The sequence below is a fragment of the Xyrauchen texanus genome, chromosome 44 (assembly GCF_025860055.1).
Source record: "Xyrauchen texanus isolate HMW12.3.18 chromosome 44, RBS_HiC_50CHRs, whole genome shotgun sequence".
NCBI classification, from domain to species: Eukaryota; Metazoa; Chordata; class Actinopteri; order Cypriniformes; family Catostomidae; genus Xyrauchen; species Xyrauchen texanus.
This window is the reverse complement of record NC_068319.1, coordinates 22,200,835-22,220,092: the sequence shown is the minus strand read 5'-3', so window position 1 is coordinate 22,220,092 and position 19,258 is coordinate 22,200,835. Positions and strand designations below refer to the sequence as shown.

The 19,258-nt window shown below is 37.1% G+C and overlaps 2 protein-coding genes across 2 annotated transcripts in view; both read left to right on the top strand.

Moving 5' to 3' along the window:
• The window catches only part of LOC127636690 (PHD finger protein 24-like), a 50,689-nt gene extending 48,701 nt beyond the window's left edge, over positions 1-1,988 (top strand). The window contains exons 7-8 of the mRNA XM_052117357.1: positions 244-333; positions 647-1,988. Coding sequence (XP_051973317.1) covers positions 244-333; positions 647-743 — 187 coding nt within the window. The 3' untranslated portion in view covers positions 744-1,988. The remainder of the gene's footprint in view (positions 1-243; positions 334-646) is intronic.
• Positions 1,989-10,129: 8,141 nt separating this feature from the next.
• Positions 10,130-19,051, top strand: prkab1a (protein kinase, AMP-activated, beta 1 non-catalytic subunit, a). Its single transcript, XM_052117367.1, has 8 exons — positions 10,130-10,267; positions 10,846-11,050; positions 11,162-11,331; positions 14,622-14,715; positions 14,796-14,910; positions 15,079-15,212; positions 17,938-18,006; positions 18,096-19,051. Exons 2-8 carry the CDS (start codon positions 10,904-10,906, stop codon positions 18,171-18,173), a joined length of 807 nt encoding a protein of 268 aa, XP_051973327.1. The 5' UTR covers positions 10,130-10,267; positions 10,846-10,903; the 3' UTR covers positions 18,174-19,051.
• Positions 19,052-19,258: the final 207 nt, after the last annotated feature.

Sequence of the window (19,258 nt, the reverse complement as noted above, 5' to 3'; positions counted from 1 at the left end):
ATAGCTATCATTCCTCACACTAATACATGTTTCTTCACCTGAGTGAACAGGTGTTGTGAACATGCATATTTTCAAAGGTTGGGTATCAATCTCTCTGAGCACTGAGGTGTTAAGAACAACAAATTAGAGTTTGAAAACTGAGAGAGCTGCTGCCTGCTGTGAGCTGACCAGCATTGAGTGTGTCTGTGTGGGGGATACATGAATACAACAGCGTGTGTTTCACCTTGCTTTCCTCATCTGCAGTATCAGCCATGTCGGTCCAATATCTGAAAGCAGTCCAACCAGTTCCAGCAGCGAGAGAAGCAGAGATAAAGCCATGGAGAATGACAACAGGTTAGTGTGTGTGTGTGTCCCCACAAAGATGATAAAACCTGATAAACATACATTGTGTGGACCTACCATTAGACGTTAGATTTCTAGCTGACAAATGATAAAATGGGCAAAAAATCCTGTAGACCTATATTGTAAAAAGAACCAAGCCATATTTATACCACAGAGACTTGGGGGTGAGCTCTTTTGTGTTTAGCCAGTGAGCAACCACCTAGCAACCACCCAGAACACACAAACTGCATAAAAAAAATTGAGAACACCTTAGCAACCACATGTCTTTAGCCGACTCTTTTATGCCCCTTTTTGTGTTTTCCAGACCAGTTACTTGGAACAACTTTCTGAGAGAGAGCGCCATATACATCTTGGCCGCAAGGCCCAACAGCTCAGCCATGCATATCCGTTTGCCACTCTAACCATGGCTCCATAGCCTGAGAATTCCAGAAGGGATATAGATAATTTCCTAGGTCTGGATTAATGAGAAAGAGGTGCTGAGGACTAAACCCTGACACTACGAGAGTCAAAAGCTAAAGAGTACGCCAACACACTCAAAGACTGAACAAGCCATCAACAGATTCTTCCACCAAAGACACAATCTAGCGACACACTGACAAAATCAATGCTCTTGAACAATAGTACATCTGCCACCACTTTAAAATTAAGGTTTTATGAGCTCTATGCTTTTGTTTTTTTTTGACCAAGTAACTGTTCTAAAGAGGGCCTGTGGCTAAATAAAATGGAGAAAGAACTGTTACCCATTAGCAGAGAAATTACGGCACCACAGCTTTTGCGTATAATGTTTTTGATGTTAACGTGTTGCACCATTTTCAAATTGTAGCTCTAGCCAAATGAGTTGCAGTATCGATGTGAGAGCTGTGGTCTAATCATTGCTTATCTAATTTCACAGTCACCACAAAATCTGAATATCAATAAAGTATGCATCAAAGGTTCCACATAGGAATTAAAGAGAGAGATGATATATGATAATATATACACAGTTTTTATTCTGTATATAAATACACCGATCATTCTCTACAATTGTAGTGAGAAGAACATAATCTCCGAATGCTATTCTGAGATGCTTGTTGGCGCTGTTTTGGCGGTACGAGGGGGACCTATACCATATTAGGGAGGTGGTTTTAAAGCTGTGGCTGATCGGTGTCTATATATAGTATGTATATTTATTTCCCATACCTTACAAATTAATTGACTTGCTTTTTCTGTCTTTTTTTTTTATGTTTCTTTAACTCACTAGTTTCATACTTATTGTATTTTACTGGATTTGTAAAATATGTAACCACCTGTAGAGATGACAGTACCCAGTGTTAACCCAGTAGCTGATGCAAATGTACAATCTTCTAAAAGACTTGCTGTCAAATGCTTATTTAAAGGCAAGAGAGAGCAATTACTTTATCTTCAAAAGCTTCATAATCAGGTCCAGAACTTATTGCCAAAATAAAACGGACGCTTCCTTTATTTTTACAATAGAATCTTGTGGAATTTATTATTGTATTTTTTTTTTTTTTTTTAGATCTGGAGCAGGCCTATAAATGGTCAAGCAACTTTTTAATATCTGAAACCATTTCATTTTTAGGCCTAAACCGTGCACTTTCCTTTAAAGGGATAATTCATCCAAAAATGAAAATTCTCTGATAAATTACTCACCCTCATGCCATTTGAGATGTGTATGACTTTCTTTCTTCTGCAAAACAGTTTTGAAGATTTGTAGAAAAAGATCCAGGATCAGCAGTCCCTTAGAATGTGAGAGGATGTTGATTAGATATTCGTAGGTCCAAAAAGCACAGATAGTCAGCATAAGAGTAATCCATCCTATCTCCAGTGCTGACATTAATGTCTTCTAAAGTGAATCGATCATTTTGTGTACGAAAATTAATGATGTTTAAGCACATTTTTTTAACTATAAAATATTGCTTCCAGTCAGGCGTTGACGAATGGCCAAATTTACCTGAGTGCTCCCGTGACATAAGAATGATGAGACATGAACTGATCTGTTGAGCCTGGATCTTTTTCCACAAATCTTCAACAGTGTTTTGCTGAAGAAAAAGTTATTCACATCTCATGGCAGGAGGATGAGTAAATTATCAGAGAATTTTCATTTTTGGTTGAACTATCCTTTTAAGATGGCACCTCAGTTTATACTTATTATCTCAAACTGTGTGAGGGGTATTAAATCATAATACCATATCAATAAATGGTAATCATATCAGCCTGTATATATGGTCATATCCACTGTATATTTGCTTATGGAAAATTCACGTTGGATCACTCAAGGCAGTAATTTCAAGGGATCGTGCAATACAAGTTTTGATGGTAGTACTGGAAATAAATGCATGAAATAACTCAAAAAAATTATACTTCAATTGTGTGGGCTCTTGATTATTATGGAGAACATAATCTCAGCTTAGTTTTGTTGGTACCATTTAGGGTTGTATCTAAACAAAATGAAATGAATAAATCTTTTAATATATATATTTTGTTACATTTAATTGTATTAATCAAATTCAATTAGATGGAATATAGTAATGAAACTAAAATGCGTAAATGTAAAAAAATATTTGTTTGAGTGTGTCTTTCTGTAACCAACCACCTATAACACCCTAACAACTGGCTAGCAATGCCCTAGAAACCAGCTGCAACTGCCAATAAATGCCCTTGTAACCAGCCAGAACACCCTATTACCGCCAAGAAATACCACACAACCAGTCAGAACACACTAACAATAACCTTGAAATGGCCAAGAAACCATCCAGAACACCTTTGCAACTAACTAGAAATGCCTTAGCAACCAGCCAAAACACCCTAACAACCACCTTGAAATGACCAAGCAACCAGTCAGAACAACTTAGCACCCAACAAGAACACACCGGCAACCACCTAACAATCAGCCAGAACGCCCCAAGCAACAAGCCAGAACAGCCTAGCTACCACCTAGAAATACCTTAGTAACCAGCCAGAAAACCCTAGCAGCTGCCTAGCAATGCTCTAGCAACCAGCTAAGCAATCAGTCAAAACAACCTTTCAACTGCCTAGAAATGGCCACGTAACAAGCCAGATCACCTTAGCAATGGCCTAGAAATGGTCAAGCAACCATCCAGAACACCCTAGCAACTTCCTAGAAATGTCCCAGCAACTGCCTGGAAACACTTTGGCAACCATCCAAAATACCCTAGTACCATCAGCCAGAACACCTTAGCAACACCTTAGCAACCACCTTTGAAATGGCTAAGCAACCATGCAGAATGCCCTTGCAACTGCCCAGAAATTAATTAGCAACCAGCAAGAACACCCTAGCAAACCTAGAAATGCAGATATTACACCCTAGCAGTGGCCTAGCAATACCCTAGCAGCCAGACAGAACACCCTAGTAACGGCTTTAATACACCCAAGCAATCAACCATAACACCCTTCCAATCGCCTTGAAACGGCTAAGCAACCATCCTAGAAACACCCTATAAACCATCCAGATCACCATAGTTACCACCTAGAAATGTCCTAGAAACCAGGTAGAACACCCTAGCATTCACCTAGCAATCAGCCAGAATCCATAGAAACCAGTCTGAACACCCTAGCAACTGCCTAGAAACGCCCTAGCAACCAGCCAGAACACTCAAGTAGTGGCCAAGAAATGCCCTAGCAAACAGCCAGAACACCCTTGCAGCCACCTAGCAATGCCATAATATCCAGCAAGAACACCCTAGCAGCTGCCTAGCAATGCTCTAGCAACAAGCTAGAACACCTAAGCAATCAGTCAAAACACCCTTTCAACCACCTAGAAATGACCAAGCAACAAGCCAGATCACCTTAGCAATGGCCTAGAAATGGTTAAGCAACCATCCAGAACACCCTAGCAACAACCTAGAAATGGCCCAGAAACTAACTGGAAAAACTTTTGCAACCATCCAGATTATCCCAGTAACCACCTAACAATGAGCCAGAACATCCAAGAAACCAGCCAGAACACCCGATCAACAGCCTAGAAACATCCTAGCAATCAGCCAGAACACCTTAGCCACCACCTTAGAAACAGCTATGCAACCATGAAGAATGCCTTTGCAACTGCCCAGAAATTAATTCGCAACCAGCAAGAACACCCTAGAAATGCAGATAGAATACCCGAGCAATAGGCCGAGTGGCCGAGCAATCTTAGAACACCTTAGCAATAGGTCAAAACACCATATTACCTAAGCATCCGTCTGGTAACCGCAACTGCAGCCGCCTAAAAATGGTCAAGCAACCATCCACAACACGCTAGCAACTGCCTAGAAACACTCTAGCAACAAGCCAGAACACCTTCTCATTTACCTGAATATGTCCTAGCAATCAGCCAGAACACCTTAGCAACTGCATTAGAAACAGCTAAGCAACCAGCCAGAACACCATAGTTACTGCCTAGAAACACCCTAGCATTCACCAAGCAATCAGCCAGAACACCATAGCAATCAGCCAGAACACCATAGCAACCAGCCTGAACACCTTAGCAACCAAACATAACACCAATTCTATTGTTTTTCTAGTTAAAAACATAATATTACTGTATCTGTGTTGTTGATAGTGTGCAAGGTTATACTGTGTGAGTTATCTTTTATTTTTAGCTGGTGCACAAAATGTTCAGGCCAGCAGCTCAATGACTGCTAAATTAACATGTTAAGATTGCAAAAACAAATCACATATCAGGCACATACACACACACACACACACACACACACACACACACACACACACACACACACACAAACACATTCATATTACTTAACAAATATACCGTGATAAAAACTTAACTTCCAACTGTACGTCATTTACTAAAGGGAATTCAAAACACATATTCATGTGAAAAACCATTAGAAGCTGTGATAATCACACCTTTCTTGTCCCTCAAGATATACACAGCTATTCATCAAGGGGAACATCTGGAGATGGTGATGGCCCTATAATAAAACTAAAAGAGGTTCAGTCCAAAGCACTAAAGGAATTTGCAGTAGCAGGTGTGACAGAAATGGCACCCGGCAGGGAGCTTTTTACACATCTGTGAATGCAGAGGGCCATTGCCTACGCACTCTACTGCATCTGACATTCTCTTGGAAAAATCAGATTGCCATCTGGACCAAAATAGTGAAGAATAGCCCTTTGAAAAGCCTTTTGAGCTTGCCATACTTAAAGGAATAGTTCACAATGAAAGTGAATGGTGACAAGAGCCGTTCAAGCTCAAAAATGGACCAATAGTAAGTAAAAGTGCCATAGATGTAGTCCAAATGACTTGTTTGCTATATTCCAAGTCTTCTAAAATCATACGATAGCTTTGTGTGAGAAACAGACTGATATTGAATACTATTTACTGAAAATCTTCCTCTCCGGCATAGCTTTCAAATGTCCTTAATGAGATTTGAAAATGCTCATATTCAAATTTGGCACAGCACAGTCATTTATCTTTATATATAATCAAATAAGAATATTATCAGTGAATTAAATCAGTTAATACATTTCAGTTTTCTCACATAAAGCTTTTCATATGGCTTCAGAAAACTTGGAATATATTCACTTTCACTGTATAGAAAAGTACAACAACAACATTACTCTAAACTTCTCCTTTTGTGTTCTATTGAAAACAGAAATTCTAACAGGTTTGGAATGACATGAGGGTGAGTAAATGATGACAGAATTTTCTTTTTTGGGGTGAACTATTCCTCGAAGCTTAACGCTTTACACTTACTATGCCTAGCTATCTGATAGAGGATAGATAAACTTTCTGTGGTCAAAAAGTAAAACCAGCGCCCTGTCCCCGAATTGAGGGTACAGTCATTCAGACGCAGTCTGTATATTTTCAGTCTTTGTGTATTAAATATTGCAAACTCAAACTCATGGTATCAATCTGGAACCTGGCACTCCCTAGACAGCATCTTCCACTGAATCCGAGGGAGGACATGTCATGAGCGATGATACATTGGGGTGAAGACGTATCACAACGCAGTAGATGACACCACTCATCAGCTGCTCAGGCAATGAGAAGGAGGACAGTTTGGCAGAATGCCGAGCCTCATTGTTCGGAAAGGTCAGGTATCAGTATCTCCTCAAAATTTGTACAATGCTCTGATGGACACAGTTGTAATGTGCAATAGGCATAAAGGCATTTTTAGAAGTATATTTCAGCTCTGTTGGTCCATACAATGCAAGTGGATGTTGACCAGAACTTTGAAGCTCCATAAATCAAATAAAGGCAGCATAATTAATCCATATAACTCTAGTGGTTAAATCCATATCTTCAGAAATGATATGATAGATGTGGGTCCTTTTCACATTCTTTTATATTGTGAAAGTGAAAGTGGAGATTTATGGGGGAAAAAGGGCTTGCATATTGATCTGTTTTTCACTGTCCTATGTGAACGGCCCCTGCCTTGCCTATTCAAACTCATAATTTACAACATCCTGACACATTACAGTATAGGGGGTCAAATCTGCTAAAAGCCTAAAGTACACTTTGATTTTTAAGCATTCGCTAGCATTTGTGTAAAGTCGAACACTAAAGTCTTTCAAAGTACAGCTATACTCCAGGCATACACAGACCAAGTGCAAACGATTGCTATCCGATACTGAACTATTTCTCTTTAGTAGCTTAGACCCATAAAGTGTACACTATCGTACACCAAAAAATTGAACTCACAATGCAAAAAATCCTACAAAAAAGGCTTAATTTCTTTATTCAAAATCAATTTTTGTCTCTTCCCCCCCCCCATGTGAAATATGACCTTGGACATGTTGTTCATAAGATGAGATTCACCCGACAACATCTTGTCTTTGAGAGTGCTCACAAAAGATCTAACCATGCATGAATATTTTAAATCCAGTTTAATTTTTAATACTACTTTTAGAGTGACATACACATGCTATCCGAAATACACATCAGACAGAGAAAGAGACATGATGGAGTCTTTGTTTAGACTCTGAGGGTCTAAACTTACATCTATTTTGTTTCTATTTTTAAGATCATATTTTATGAATTATTCATCCATTTCTTCATTCTTATTCCAATTATTCATCCTATTCATCTCTGATCTCTTTTACCTGTGCCAATACAGTATGTCGCGGTAACCTCAAAAATACTCTTCACATTCAAAAGCTGATCATGAATTCAGTGCCACACACTGCTGTCTATTATTCTCTTCCTCAAAAATTGCATCAGACCATCAGCCAGAGCAAAAAGTGTATTATTAGTCAGGGTCTTATAAGTTCGTTAAAACCTGCGATTATGGCCAGAACAAAGTAAAGTAATCTGTATACAGAGGTAAAGCTTGGCCACCATAATAAATAATGCAAATAATAATGTAGGCTTCTCATGAAACTATTGTAATGCTCTTGTTTGCAAGCTTGAGGCTGTATACCAAAGACAATCCATTATTCCATTGAAAATCCAGAAAATTAGTGAGGCAGTGAGAACACGGTTTCAATAGCAAAAACCCACCTCTAAAATTAAATGGAGCTATTCAAACAAGTGCCTTTAAACACACAAGGATATTTGATGTGCTTAGGGGAATTGTCATTGTCAGGCATTGATGATTAACAGAAAACAAATCCCTACTTAAACCTCGATTTTTTAAATTTTTTTCAAAATGCTAGATGTCCAGGCTTTGAAGCCCTATTGGTTTGATCACATATATATGTCAGTTTGCATACTCTTGTATTTTTTTTTTTTAACATAATATCTTACCCTGTATTTTTCTTTCATTTTTCTGTGTATGCATGTGTATGAGCAAAACTGTGTGCTGTCTAATAGGATGAAGACTTGAAGGGGATCACAAATGCAAATGTAGCTTGACAGATTGTAAAGCAACTGCTCAACCCAAATCAACATATTCAAATCTTTGGTGTAGCAAAACGATGTAACACATTCTTGATTTTGCACTACTTAGATGTTACCTTTAAATGCACTCAAAATAGCATTTTTACCACTTTAAATGTTTAAGTAGGTTGGTGAGAATGAGAGAGAGAGAGAGAGAGAGAGAGAGAGAGAGAGGTTGATGTTGGTCTATAACACTGGCTATGACAGAGAGATATGGAGTTAGAATTGTTTCTAATTGAGAAACAAATGGAAAGAGATTCACAAATAAAAAGAATGAGATTTACAAATATATGTTAGGAGTTTCACAAAAAGAACGTTAATTCACAAATAAATAAAATGAAATTTGCACATAAAAAATGATTTACAAATATATATTTTTAACTCACTAACTCATCTCTGCCCAGCATTTATTTGTGGATCGTTTGCTGTGCATTTGTGGATGGCAGCTCACATTTGTGAATTCTGAAACATTTCTTGTGCGAGAGCTGCAGGCAATCCACAAATAGGTGGACTCCACCCATTATCTACTCAATCAGATAACGGCCACATAACTCGGACCAATCGTATTACGTTCTTTCTTCAACCAATCACGCTTAGTTTTACTATCAGGGTGGGACCATAGTCTCAGCACTCTCATGAGCATAGAATCAAAAACATACAGATAAGCATCAAGGCTGCAAACTTGGCTGTCACTTGTCAAAGAAATGGATGTCATCAGAGGAATACTGTGATTTATGGTTTTTATAATTTTCTCTCAGTTATAGACATGTGTTGTGTCTTGTTAAATGTTGAATTTCTGAGTAAATAAGTGAAACACGCATTGTTTTACCGGGTTAACATAATTATTTCTTGTGAGTAACATTGGAATGGTCTGTCATAACACTAAGTGTAAAAATATAAATACTTTTAAATATTACTTCAATACAATTTTTATTTAATTTTTTTTATACTTTAACATAATGTGAAACCAAATTATTGCCATAGCAGATCTTGTATACTGTAATATAGGGTGTTAATTTATGGTTTGTGCTCCTAAGATCATCTAATATGATTCGTGTTTTATAAAGACACTATCTGTACTACTGATCTTTAGTAGTGTGTCTGTTTGGATCTGTCATGTAACATTAAGAGTAAAGGTTTTGATGACACATTTCAAGAAACTTGGTTAAAATTAAAATAGCAGACTCATACAGACAGCCAGGTTAGCTATAAAGCTAATGATCATGACACTCTGCAAATGGGCAATTTTCAAAAAGCCCACATATTTGTGGATTGCCTGCAGCTCTAGCACAAGAAATGTTTCAGAATTCACTAATGTGAGCTGCCATCCACAAATGCACAGCAAACAATCCACAAATAAATGCTGGGCAGAGTTGTGTTTGTGAGTTAAAACATATATTTGTAAATCTCAAAAACTCCTTACATTTATCTCCTTCAATTTATTTGTGGACCAACTTTCTATTTGTGAATCTCTTTCCATAAGTTTCTCAATTAGAATTGTTTCTAACTCCATTGAGGGAAAGCCAGTAGGGGAGTAATTGCACTTTGCATGACAGAAACAATTAAACTGAACATTATCATCCTCTCGACTTCGTTATTTTGATGCTGGTGGAAGTTCAGGGGGCTAAATAATGGCTAAATGTCTCCCTACAGTGGCCATTATGAAAAATGACCAGAATATCTGTAGACAGAAATGAACGTTTCGTTTTAAACAGTGCAACCAAAACAAAAAACGTCCCAACGTCATATAAAACGATGAACAGTTGCTACACAGTAAACTTGCACCATTAATCGGCTGATCTTTTAATTATTACAGCACACAGCATTTGAAAGGTGCTATAAAAGGCGTACGACTTGCGAGTCTCTCCCTTTAGCGGTCAATGATTTTACACATGCGCATGCGCTGAGGAACTACTGATTGTCACCGTTTGTCAGTTAAAGACGCGCATGCGCAGCATGGCTTCCAAGATCTTGAGTTTAGTTTGTGACGATAGCAACGTGAATGAAAAAATTACGAAATAACTGTGACGGGGGACAAGTTGCGCTCAACCACTCACGAATATATACGTTAGTGCGCAAAAGGGGGATGTAAGTTGTATTCCGAGTATTAATATAATGCAGCAGAATTGTAATTATTTTCAGCATTAAATATGTGAGAATTGCATGTTTGCAGGCTATAATAAAACCGCTCGATTTCGCTAGAAATACAGTGTCGCAGCTGGCCGGCTGCGATAACGTTAAGTTGTTTATAGTATTAATGTAACGTTATATACAGTCAGAGCGATTGAAACATTTTCCATTATCTTGGAGGAGATGAAATATGTATCCTATTTTACAAGTGTCAACTGGCAACTAAAAACAGATCATTTACGTTTGCAATAAATACCAGGACAGACGGAGAGTTAGGCTTAAAATAGTTATGACCTGAAGAAAAAAAAAGAAGAAGAAAAAAAAAAAGAAGGTCTCTACTTTAGGAATTAAATGAGCAACTAAATTAATTGAGTTGTCAACGTTATTCCAAGCGTTAAGGAAAGGAAATACCAGTACTTGCAAGAATGCAATAATAGCATTTACAGTTGTTGGTAACATTATGGTTTAAAAAGTATAAATTATGCATACATTCCATAAGTCCAATATGGATATTGTTGTTTTTGGTTTTTAATCAGACCCATCCAGCTGGCCTCTCACACTCTGTGATCTCGAGATAGGCTTGTTCAAAGCACTATGGGGAACACAAGCAGTGAGAGGGCAGGCATGGGCCAGGACAAGGCCCACAGAAGGGACAGTCGAGGAACCAAGGAGGGAGACCGTCCTAAAATCTTGATGGACAGCCCTGAGGATGCTGATATTTTTCACGGGGAAGACATCAAGGTATGTGGGTTGGCATTGGCTTGCATTAATTGACCAATTATGAGTTCACTTTATGATGATCTCATGATATAGAAATGATGATATTGTGTACTCTCTACAATCTTCCATTAGGTACCATTAGAAAAAGAGGAGTTTATTGAATGGAGACCAGACCTAGACACCAATGAAAAGGATCCCACCTTGGATCGACCCACTGTATTTCGTTGGACTGGAGTTGGAAAGGAAGTCTATGTCTCTGGCTCTTTTAACAATTGGGCCAACAAGATTCCTTTGATTAGGAGGTGTGTAAATATATCCTGGAGTTAAGATAATGATATGTACTCCTACACTTTGGATTAGTCAATTTTTTTTTGTCTTACATACTGATATCAAAACCCATTCATTTTTCAGCTTTGTTTACAAATGTTGCCTTACAACATTCAAGTTATTCAAGAATTACAAAGTTTGAAAAGTGATCATACACTTGGATTTATTAGTTTGTTCAGCTACCTTTTGCTTTAATGAAAGCCATCAGTCTTCAGAGTTCAGTCATACTGGGGGGTTAGCAGTGATGGACTGCTCTCTTCAAGTCCATCCACAGGTTTTCTAATGGATTTTGGTCTGGGCTCTGACTTGGCCACTTAAGGACTTTGACCTTCCTATCCTTAAGCCACTGCGTTGTTTTTTTGGCGTGTGTTTAGGGTCATTGTCATGCTGAATGGTTAACCACCTGCCCATCTTCAGTTTTCAAACTGAGAGCCACAGATTTTCCTCAATAATTTGAGTGTACATGGCATCATCCCTTTTTCCTTCAATCCTGACCAATTGCCCAGTCCTCCTTAAAAGTTAAATATTTGTCTTATCTGACCATAAAACCATTTTCTACATGGCATCAGAATCCTCCATGGTCAGATGAGAAGAAAATTGAAAACATTTTGGACTGAAATTTCGGAGAAGACCAAACACAGCACACTACCCAGAACATACCATACCTACTGTGAAGCATGCACATGGCAACATTATGTTGTGGGGGTTGTGACTGGGTGATAGGAGGATGTATTCGGATACCAACGATATCTGAAAAATATCTGATTGCAACATTCAATGACAGATGAAAATCGACAATATTGAGAAATTACAAAACCATAGAGCTGGGATGTCACCAAAAACATTACATAGCAGCACAGGGTGTGAAATTAGCACCTGCCAAATGCGGGTAGTCTATTTAATGCGCATGGTGGGTAAGTTTGCTCATCTACCCACCTCTGTGACATGATAACTGTAAGATTTCTCTGAATGACACATGCAAAGAAATGCTGTTAAACACAAAGACATGTGCTTGAAGAAACACACTTCATAATATTTTGAAGAACAGACGAAAGAAAAGCCATCAGTGAGCGAGTCTGATGAACTGTTTCTTCAGAGGCGTGCAGCCAGAGGGTGTCTCGAACACATGCATGTAAAGAGTTCTCACTCTTTCTTTTTTTTTTTGCAAGAGTTGTGAAATCTATGAGAGTTCTGCAAATGATCTCAGACCATCTCAGGAGGTGCTTGAAGTTTAGTTTGCTTTATTTCCATGTGAACGCAATTCTGCAGGTTCACTTTATAATTTGAATAATAATATTTTTTATTTATATAGCACCTTTCAAGAACCGAAGAACGCTTTACAAAATATAGGCAAAACAGAGATAAACATACAAAGTAGTTTCAAGCAAGTAAGCAAGCAATCTAACAGACATACAATATCAAAACATGAAAATGGAGACATGTACATTATAATACAGAGATAATAGCTGTACAAGGGACAGTCATAGTTTAAATAAATTAGATTTTAATTCTTTCTTAAAGGTCTGGAGTGATGTAGATTCACAAAGGTTTTGGGGCAATTTGTCCGAAAACTAAAAGTCCTACCACCGACAGTAGACAGTCTAAACTTAGATATAACAAGCAAGTTTCCAGCGCTAGATCTAAGAGTGCAGATGGAAACATATGGATGTATTAGTTCTGTCAAACATGAGGGTGCTAATCCATGAAAGGCCTTAAAGACTAAAACAAGAATTTTGAACTGTATGCCATGATCAATTGGGATAGGAGTGATGTGAGCTGATTTCTTGTTATGCTTGAGAGCACGAGAAGCAGAATTTTGCAGAAGTTGTAAGTGCTTTTGTGGGTAAACCTGTGAACAAAGAGTTACAATAATCTAAACGAGAGGTTATGAAAGCATGGATGACAGTTTCAGCACCTTTAAGGTTAAGTGCAGGACATAGGCGGCCTATAGCCTATACATGTGTATTCAACCTAAACAAGTTCACCTTGAACCTAAAATTGAATTATATTACAATTATTATGGTTAGCATCGTCATCATTATTATGTTTACATTCATAGTTGTCCTTAGATCTTAATTTGTATTAGTAATTTTCAACCTGTTGTAGATGAATACCGGTACTTGCATGAAGGTAAATGGAAGGGTTGTTATTTAAAAGAAATGTAATAAAAAATTTGTTATTTTAATAGTTTTATCTTTAATTTAAAGTGCAATTCAAATTTAGAAATATCTCTGGTTTAAGTTTTTAGTGTTTCAATAAATGATTTACATTTCTAAAGCAAAATAAATAAAGCAAGAATATTCACTGATCCCTCGGCCAGGGGGTTGACGATGTAATCGGATATCTCGATATAAAAAAAAAAAAGAACAAAAGATCATGAACATATTTCTTGTATATCGCCCAGCCCTAGTGGGGGTGTTTCTCTTCAGCGGGGACTGGGCAATTGGTCAGGATTGAAGGGAAAATGGATGCTGCCATGTACACTCAAATACTTGGGGAAAGTCTGTGGCTCTCTGCTTGACAACTGAAGATGGGCAGGTGGTTAACCATTCAGCATGACAATGACCCTAAACACACGCCAAAAAAACAACGCAGTGGCTTAAGGATAGGTAGATCAAAGTCTTTGAGTGGCCAAGTCAGAGCCCAGACCTAAATCCAATAGAAAACCTGTGGATGGTCTTGAAGAAAGCAGTCCATCACTGCTAACCCCCCAGTATGACTGAACTCAAAAAATTCTGAAAGGAAGAATGGGCAAATATTCCCCAATATAGGTGTGCAAAGCTAGTAAAGACATATCCGAAAAGACTGATGGCTCTCATTAAAGCAAAAGTTAGCTATACGAAGTATTAAATCCAGGGATATGATAACTTTTCAAACCCTCTTATAGTAGTTTTTCATCTATTATACACTTTTGGGACTGTTGCCTTTTTTTTTTTCGTAACTTGAATGTTGTAAGGCAAAATGTGTAAATAAAGCTGGAAAGTTTTAAAAAAGTTTTGATTTCAGGCTGTAAGACAAAAAAAGGGACTATTTCAAAGGGGTATGATGATTTTCCATAGACAATGTATACAATTATGTGCTTGTCTCTACAAGCACATAATTACAGTACAAAAGTACAAAATTGTTGACATTTTTATAAGTGGGAAAAATTTATGTATATTGGTTACTATATGTATTTAGTTGCACAACAGTCTTATATTATACCGATATGTTTTTTTTTTATCCATAAACAACATTCCAGTTTTACTTCTTGTCTCTTTATTAGTCAAAATAACTTTGTGGCGATTGTGGATTTGCCTGAGGGTGAGCACCAGTACAAGTTCTTTGTGGATGGACAATGGACACATGACCCAACGGAGGTAACTGAGACATGAAGCATGATTGATTAGTGCTTTTTCAAACAAATAATCAACACAATGTTGAAATGCTGTACCCTCAGCCTGTGGTGACCAACCAGCTTGGCACGGTCAACAACATCATCCAGGTGAAGAAGACAGACTTTGAGGTGTTCGATGCTCTTATGGTGGATTCCCAGAAATGCTCTGACTTGTCCGGTGAAAACTACAATTTCTTTAATGTCTTAACACTTTTACAGTTGTTATATCATCTGAGAAATAAAGGGAAAAACTTAAATAACTTGGTGCATAACATGTCATAATGCAAACAGGTTTAAAAATGGTCAGTTGTCTGTTGTTGTGATACTTTGTTCTTGTTGTTTTCAGACTTGTCCAGCTCTCCTCCTGGGCCGTACCATCAGGATGCTTATGTACCCAAACAGGAGGAAAAATTAAAATCGCCCCCCATTTTGCCACCTCATCTCCTACAGGTCATCCTCAATAAGGACACGGGCATCTCTGTGAGTATCTAACAAAACCTCACCAATAGCGGTGCAAATATTTGCTCTTACAATGATACAGTGATGATTTTTTAATAATTTAAGATTCATAATTTGTATTTTGTTTTAAATGGACTATTTTCACAAATGTAACTAGAGGGACCATTTATAGTGGAATATTGACAAAAACAAAACATGTTTTATATTAATAAGCTCAAGAATTTACATTGGGCATTATTATAGTAATTAAAATGGATACATTTACCATAATTAATGTTTAATTGGATGCTTTTAACACAGAAATAAATGTCAGTTTTGCTCAATTGACAGCATTTGAATTCATAACACCCAAACTGTATAAACAAATGTGATAATAGGAACACATTGTAATAATTAAAAAAGCACTTGATTATTTACTAATGTTTGTCAATAAACAGATCATAAGACATTATTTACACATCCAGACTTGTAAGCATATTAGTTATATTTACACAAAGTTGATTTGAAAAGCACTGTATATATTTTAATTAACTTAGAACAAAAGTAACAATTGAATTAACTACTCTACTAAAGAGACATTTTTTTTAATGCACGACAACTTAAGTAAAACACAATAGTAGTGAAATTCCATGTGTACTTGCATAGGAGTGTTCACCTCGGTTGTTGTCTGTGTATTCATCAGGAGTTAAAAGCAGCTCTTACATTTATACAGACTGGATCATCACAGACGTTTGTCATATTGTGACCAAATCAGACAAGAAAACAACATGAAAAGATTTTGAATAAGACTCGTCGGCATATGGAGATGAATATTGGATAAAATATAATTAAATGTCCGCGAAAGTCTAATTTGGCAATATTTGTGCAGACTTCAGATTAGTATACACTTTTCTGGGACTTGGCATGGATACAAATTTTATGTTTTACTTGATATAATTTCACGGGTCTTTTTCCATTCACACCCATTGCTTCCTACCACTAATGGTCACAAGTATGGCGGCTGCGAGGAAAAATTTACTGCACTGAAACTGGTCAATAAAGCGCAACAGTCTGGTTCCGGAAGCAAAAATCCCTTTTGTTTTTTTGTAAAGACGAATTGATTTCAACAATTAATTTTAAACCTTTCAAGACAGACCTACCATGATCTCCGAGGTTGTTCAATGATGGTCTTAGTTAAAGCCATCAGTCCGTATTATTTCAACTTAATTGTTTTTTGTTTTTTATTTTCTCCCCAATTTGGAATGCCCAATTCCCAATACGCTCTTATGTCCTCGTGGTGGCGTAGTGACTCAATCCGGGTGGTAGAGGACGACTCTTAGTTACCTCGTCAATCTGCACATCTTATCACGTGGCTTGTTGAATGTGTTACCGCGGAGACCTAACACATGTGGAGGCTTCATGCTATTCTCTGCGGCATCCAAGCACAACTCGCCACTCACCCCATCAAAATCGAGAACCACATTATAGCGATCGCATGGAGGTTAAACCAATGTGACTATACCAACCCTAGCAACCGGGCCAATTGGTTGCTTAGGAAGCCTGACTGGAGTCACTCAGCTCAACCTAGATTCGAACTTGCGACTCCAGGTGTTGTAGTCAGTGTCTTTTCTTGCTGAGCTACCCAGGCCCCCATTTCAATTTCATTCATGTTCATGTCCTATAGCAGAGTTTCTGTTGAACAACTACACTGCCCATGGTCCAGCAGACACTGATCAACCAATCAGAGAACTGTGGCCAACAAAGCAACCAAACAAGTCAAGCAACGACCACTAACTTCCTTGATGCACTGTGAACAACGCAATCGAGTTTCCCTACACTTTCAAACTACATATTTATATATATATATATATATATATATATATATATACATATATACATTTGTATATATCATGTTTTGTTATTTCTAGCATTTTTAATTTGATGACATCATTTACAATGCTTCATGGAGTTGTAGTTCATGCCCTCATGAAAGATGGTAAGTACACAGTCTTGTACATTTGTCTTTTTGTCTGTTTTTCAAATACTTTATTTGAAAGTTTATAATGTTGTGATTCACCTCGGAGCTGGTTGGTTTGGTTCATGTCTTACAACTCGTTTATAAAAGATTTTATGAAAAGCTTATAGAAAAAACGAATGGGAAAAAATACTTCCGGAATCCAGATGACTAAAAAAGGTGGACGGGCACTGTTGCACTTTATAGCCACAATATGTGATCGGTATACTTGTTGGCATGATTTTAGGGTGATAAAATCAGGGATTTACCTGCATTAACAGCATTTTTCAGGGATTTAACTTTACACAGATGCAGTGAATCATGTTAATATGTATAATGTTTTTCTTGTATCATTCTTTTCCATTGTAAGTACCTCATTGTAAGTAATGCCAATAAACCCTAAAATGACTGTATAATTTATGATATAAACAACTTTACAGCTCAAGTAATACTTGTTTTAATTGAAGAATTAATATAAGTGCTTTTATAAAAATTATAAGGTTCACATTTCTGCCTTTATACCCTCCACAAATTGGCCCTATTCACTTTCATTGTAAGTGCCTCACTATAACCTCAATTGTTTGCTTTTTGTTTTAAAAGAAAAGGAGGTTTAAGTCAATACGTTTTTTTGTGGTGATCAATATTATGTAAAAAATGCTGTCGATTGAGCATAACTTCTATTGAACCTGGGATTTTCCTTCAGTTACAAGTATTGCACAGACTAAGGGAAATGTATTCTTGTTTTCTGAAAAGTGTGATCCAGCTTTGCTTCCTGAGCCCAATCATGTCATGCTTAATCACCTGTACGCTCTGTCTATTAAGGTAAGCAACAAACTTACAGAGCTCTGTGAAATGAGCCAGTATTGATTTTCAGTTTGTACTGATGTCTCTCATCTCCGGCTCTCTGACAGGATGGCGTAATGGTTCTGAGTGGAACCCATCGCTATAAGAAGAAATATGTCACAACCTTGCTGTACAAGCCAATCTGATCACCGTCTGCTCATCTGAGAAAATGTACCAATGTCAAATGCTCCCCCTATATGAGCACTGTCTAGTTTGGCTGTCTACATAGTGTGTATTATTGTAAATATGGATGCACAGAGATGCACTTTAGAAATATATTCCACCTTGTTGGGTATAAACTAATCAGCAACTTAGAAATGCCATAGAGTTACAGGTGAATTAAGCACATATCTATTATTTTAGATGTTGGTATACATTTTAAAGACGTAATGGAGACTGAGCCAAAAGAACATGTTCACAAGTGTTTAAAATTACTTAATGCTATGAAGCGTCAATGGACTGAGTAGGTGAGATGTAGAAAATTACTGTAAATAGAGCTTGGAATGTTTTGTTCAGTATTTAAATGTGACATGCTTATGTAGATAAATGTTAATATATTTTAGGAAGCAAATTGATATTTTATCTGCTGCCTTTCCCTGTTATCACTCAGACAAACGCCAGTTATCTGCTGTTTAGGTACCAAATATAGAAACGGGTTTTGATTCCAAAGATTTGAGTTAAAGAAAATAGTTGTTAATGCTAACTGATATTTTTTTTTTAATTGATCTTTTAAACATTATTTTAGCTTCTAAATATTTACTAGAACAGTAACAACCATAAATATTTAATTTGTATTCTGTGTCATGTTCTCTGGAATTAAACAATAACAACAACAGTTTTAATACATTATTGACCCACTTTTAGCTATTGTGTTTGTTTGTGATCAAGTATGCAAAAGTTACCTATAGTGTGGTTCCTAAAGTTATTTTACTGCGTTTGAAATGACATACTACCCATACTACATATACTATTTCTGCCATATCTCTATATACAGCAGAATGGTTATAGTAGTATTATGCCGCATCAATTCAGCAGCTTATAAATTGTATACAGTATATTTCATAATTACATATGTTTTTTAAATAAGATTGACATGTCATTAGATAAATCAAGGTGTGTGTTTGCCATGTATTTGTACGTGTTATGAAATTTCCATACATAACAGTTTAAAAGTCATGGGTTACCTTCAAAGTTCACACGTTTCAAGGCTGGGTTGAGAGCATAAATGGTG

Bases quoted from the DNA above. Each gene is read 5' to 3' on its own strand.
- prkab1a (XM_052117367.1), top strand. From the start codon at position 10,904: ATGGGGAACACAAGCAGTGAGAGGGCAGGCATGGGCCAGGACAAGGCC. The intron at 11,332-14,621 runs GTGTGTAAATAT...TCTCTTTATTAG, and splicing joins AAGATTCCTTTGATTAGGAG to TCAAAATAACTTTGTGGCGA. The intron at 15,213-17,937 runs GTGAGTATCTAA...TTTTCTGAAAAG, and splicing joins ATAAGGACACGGGCATCTCT to TGTGATCCAGCTTTGCTTCC.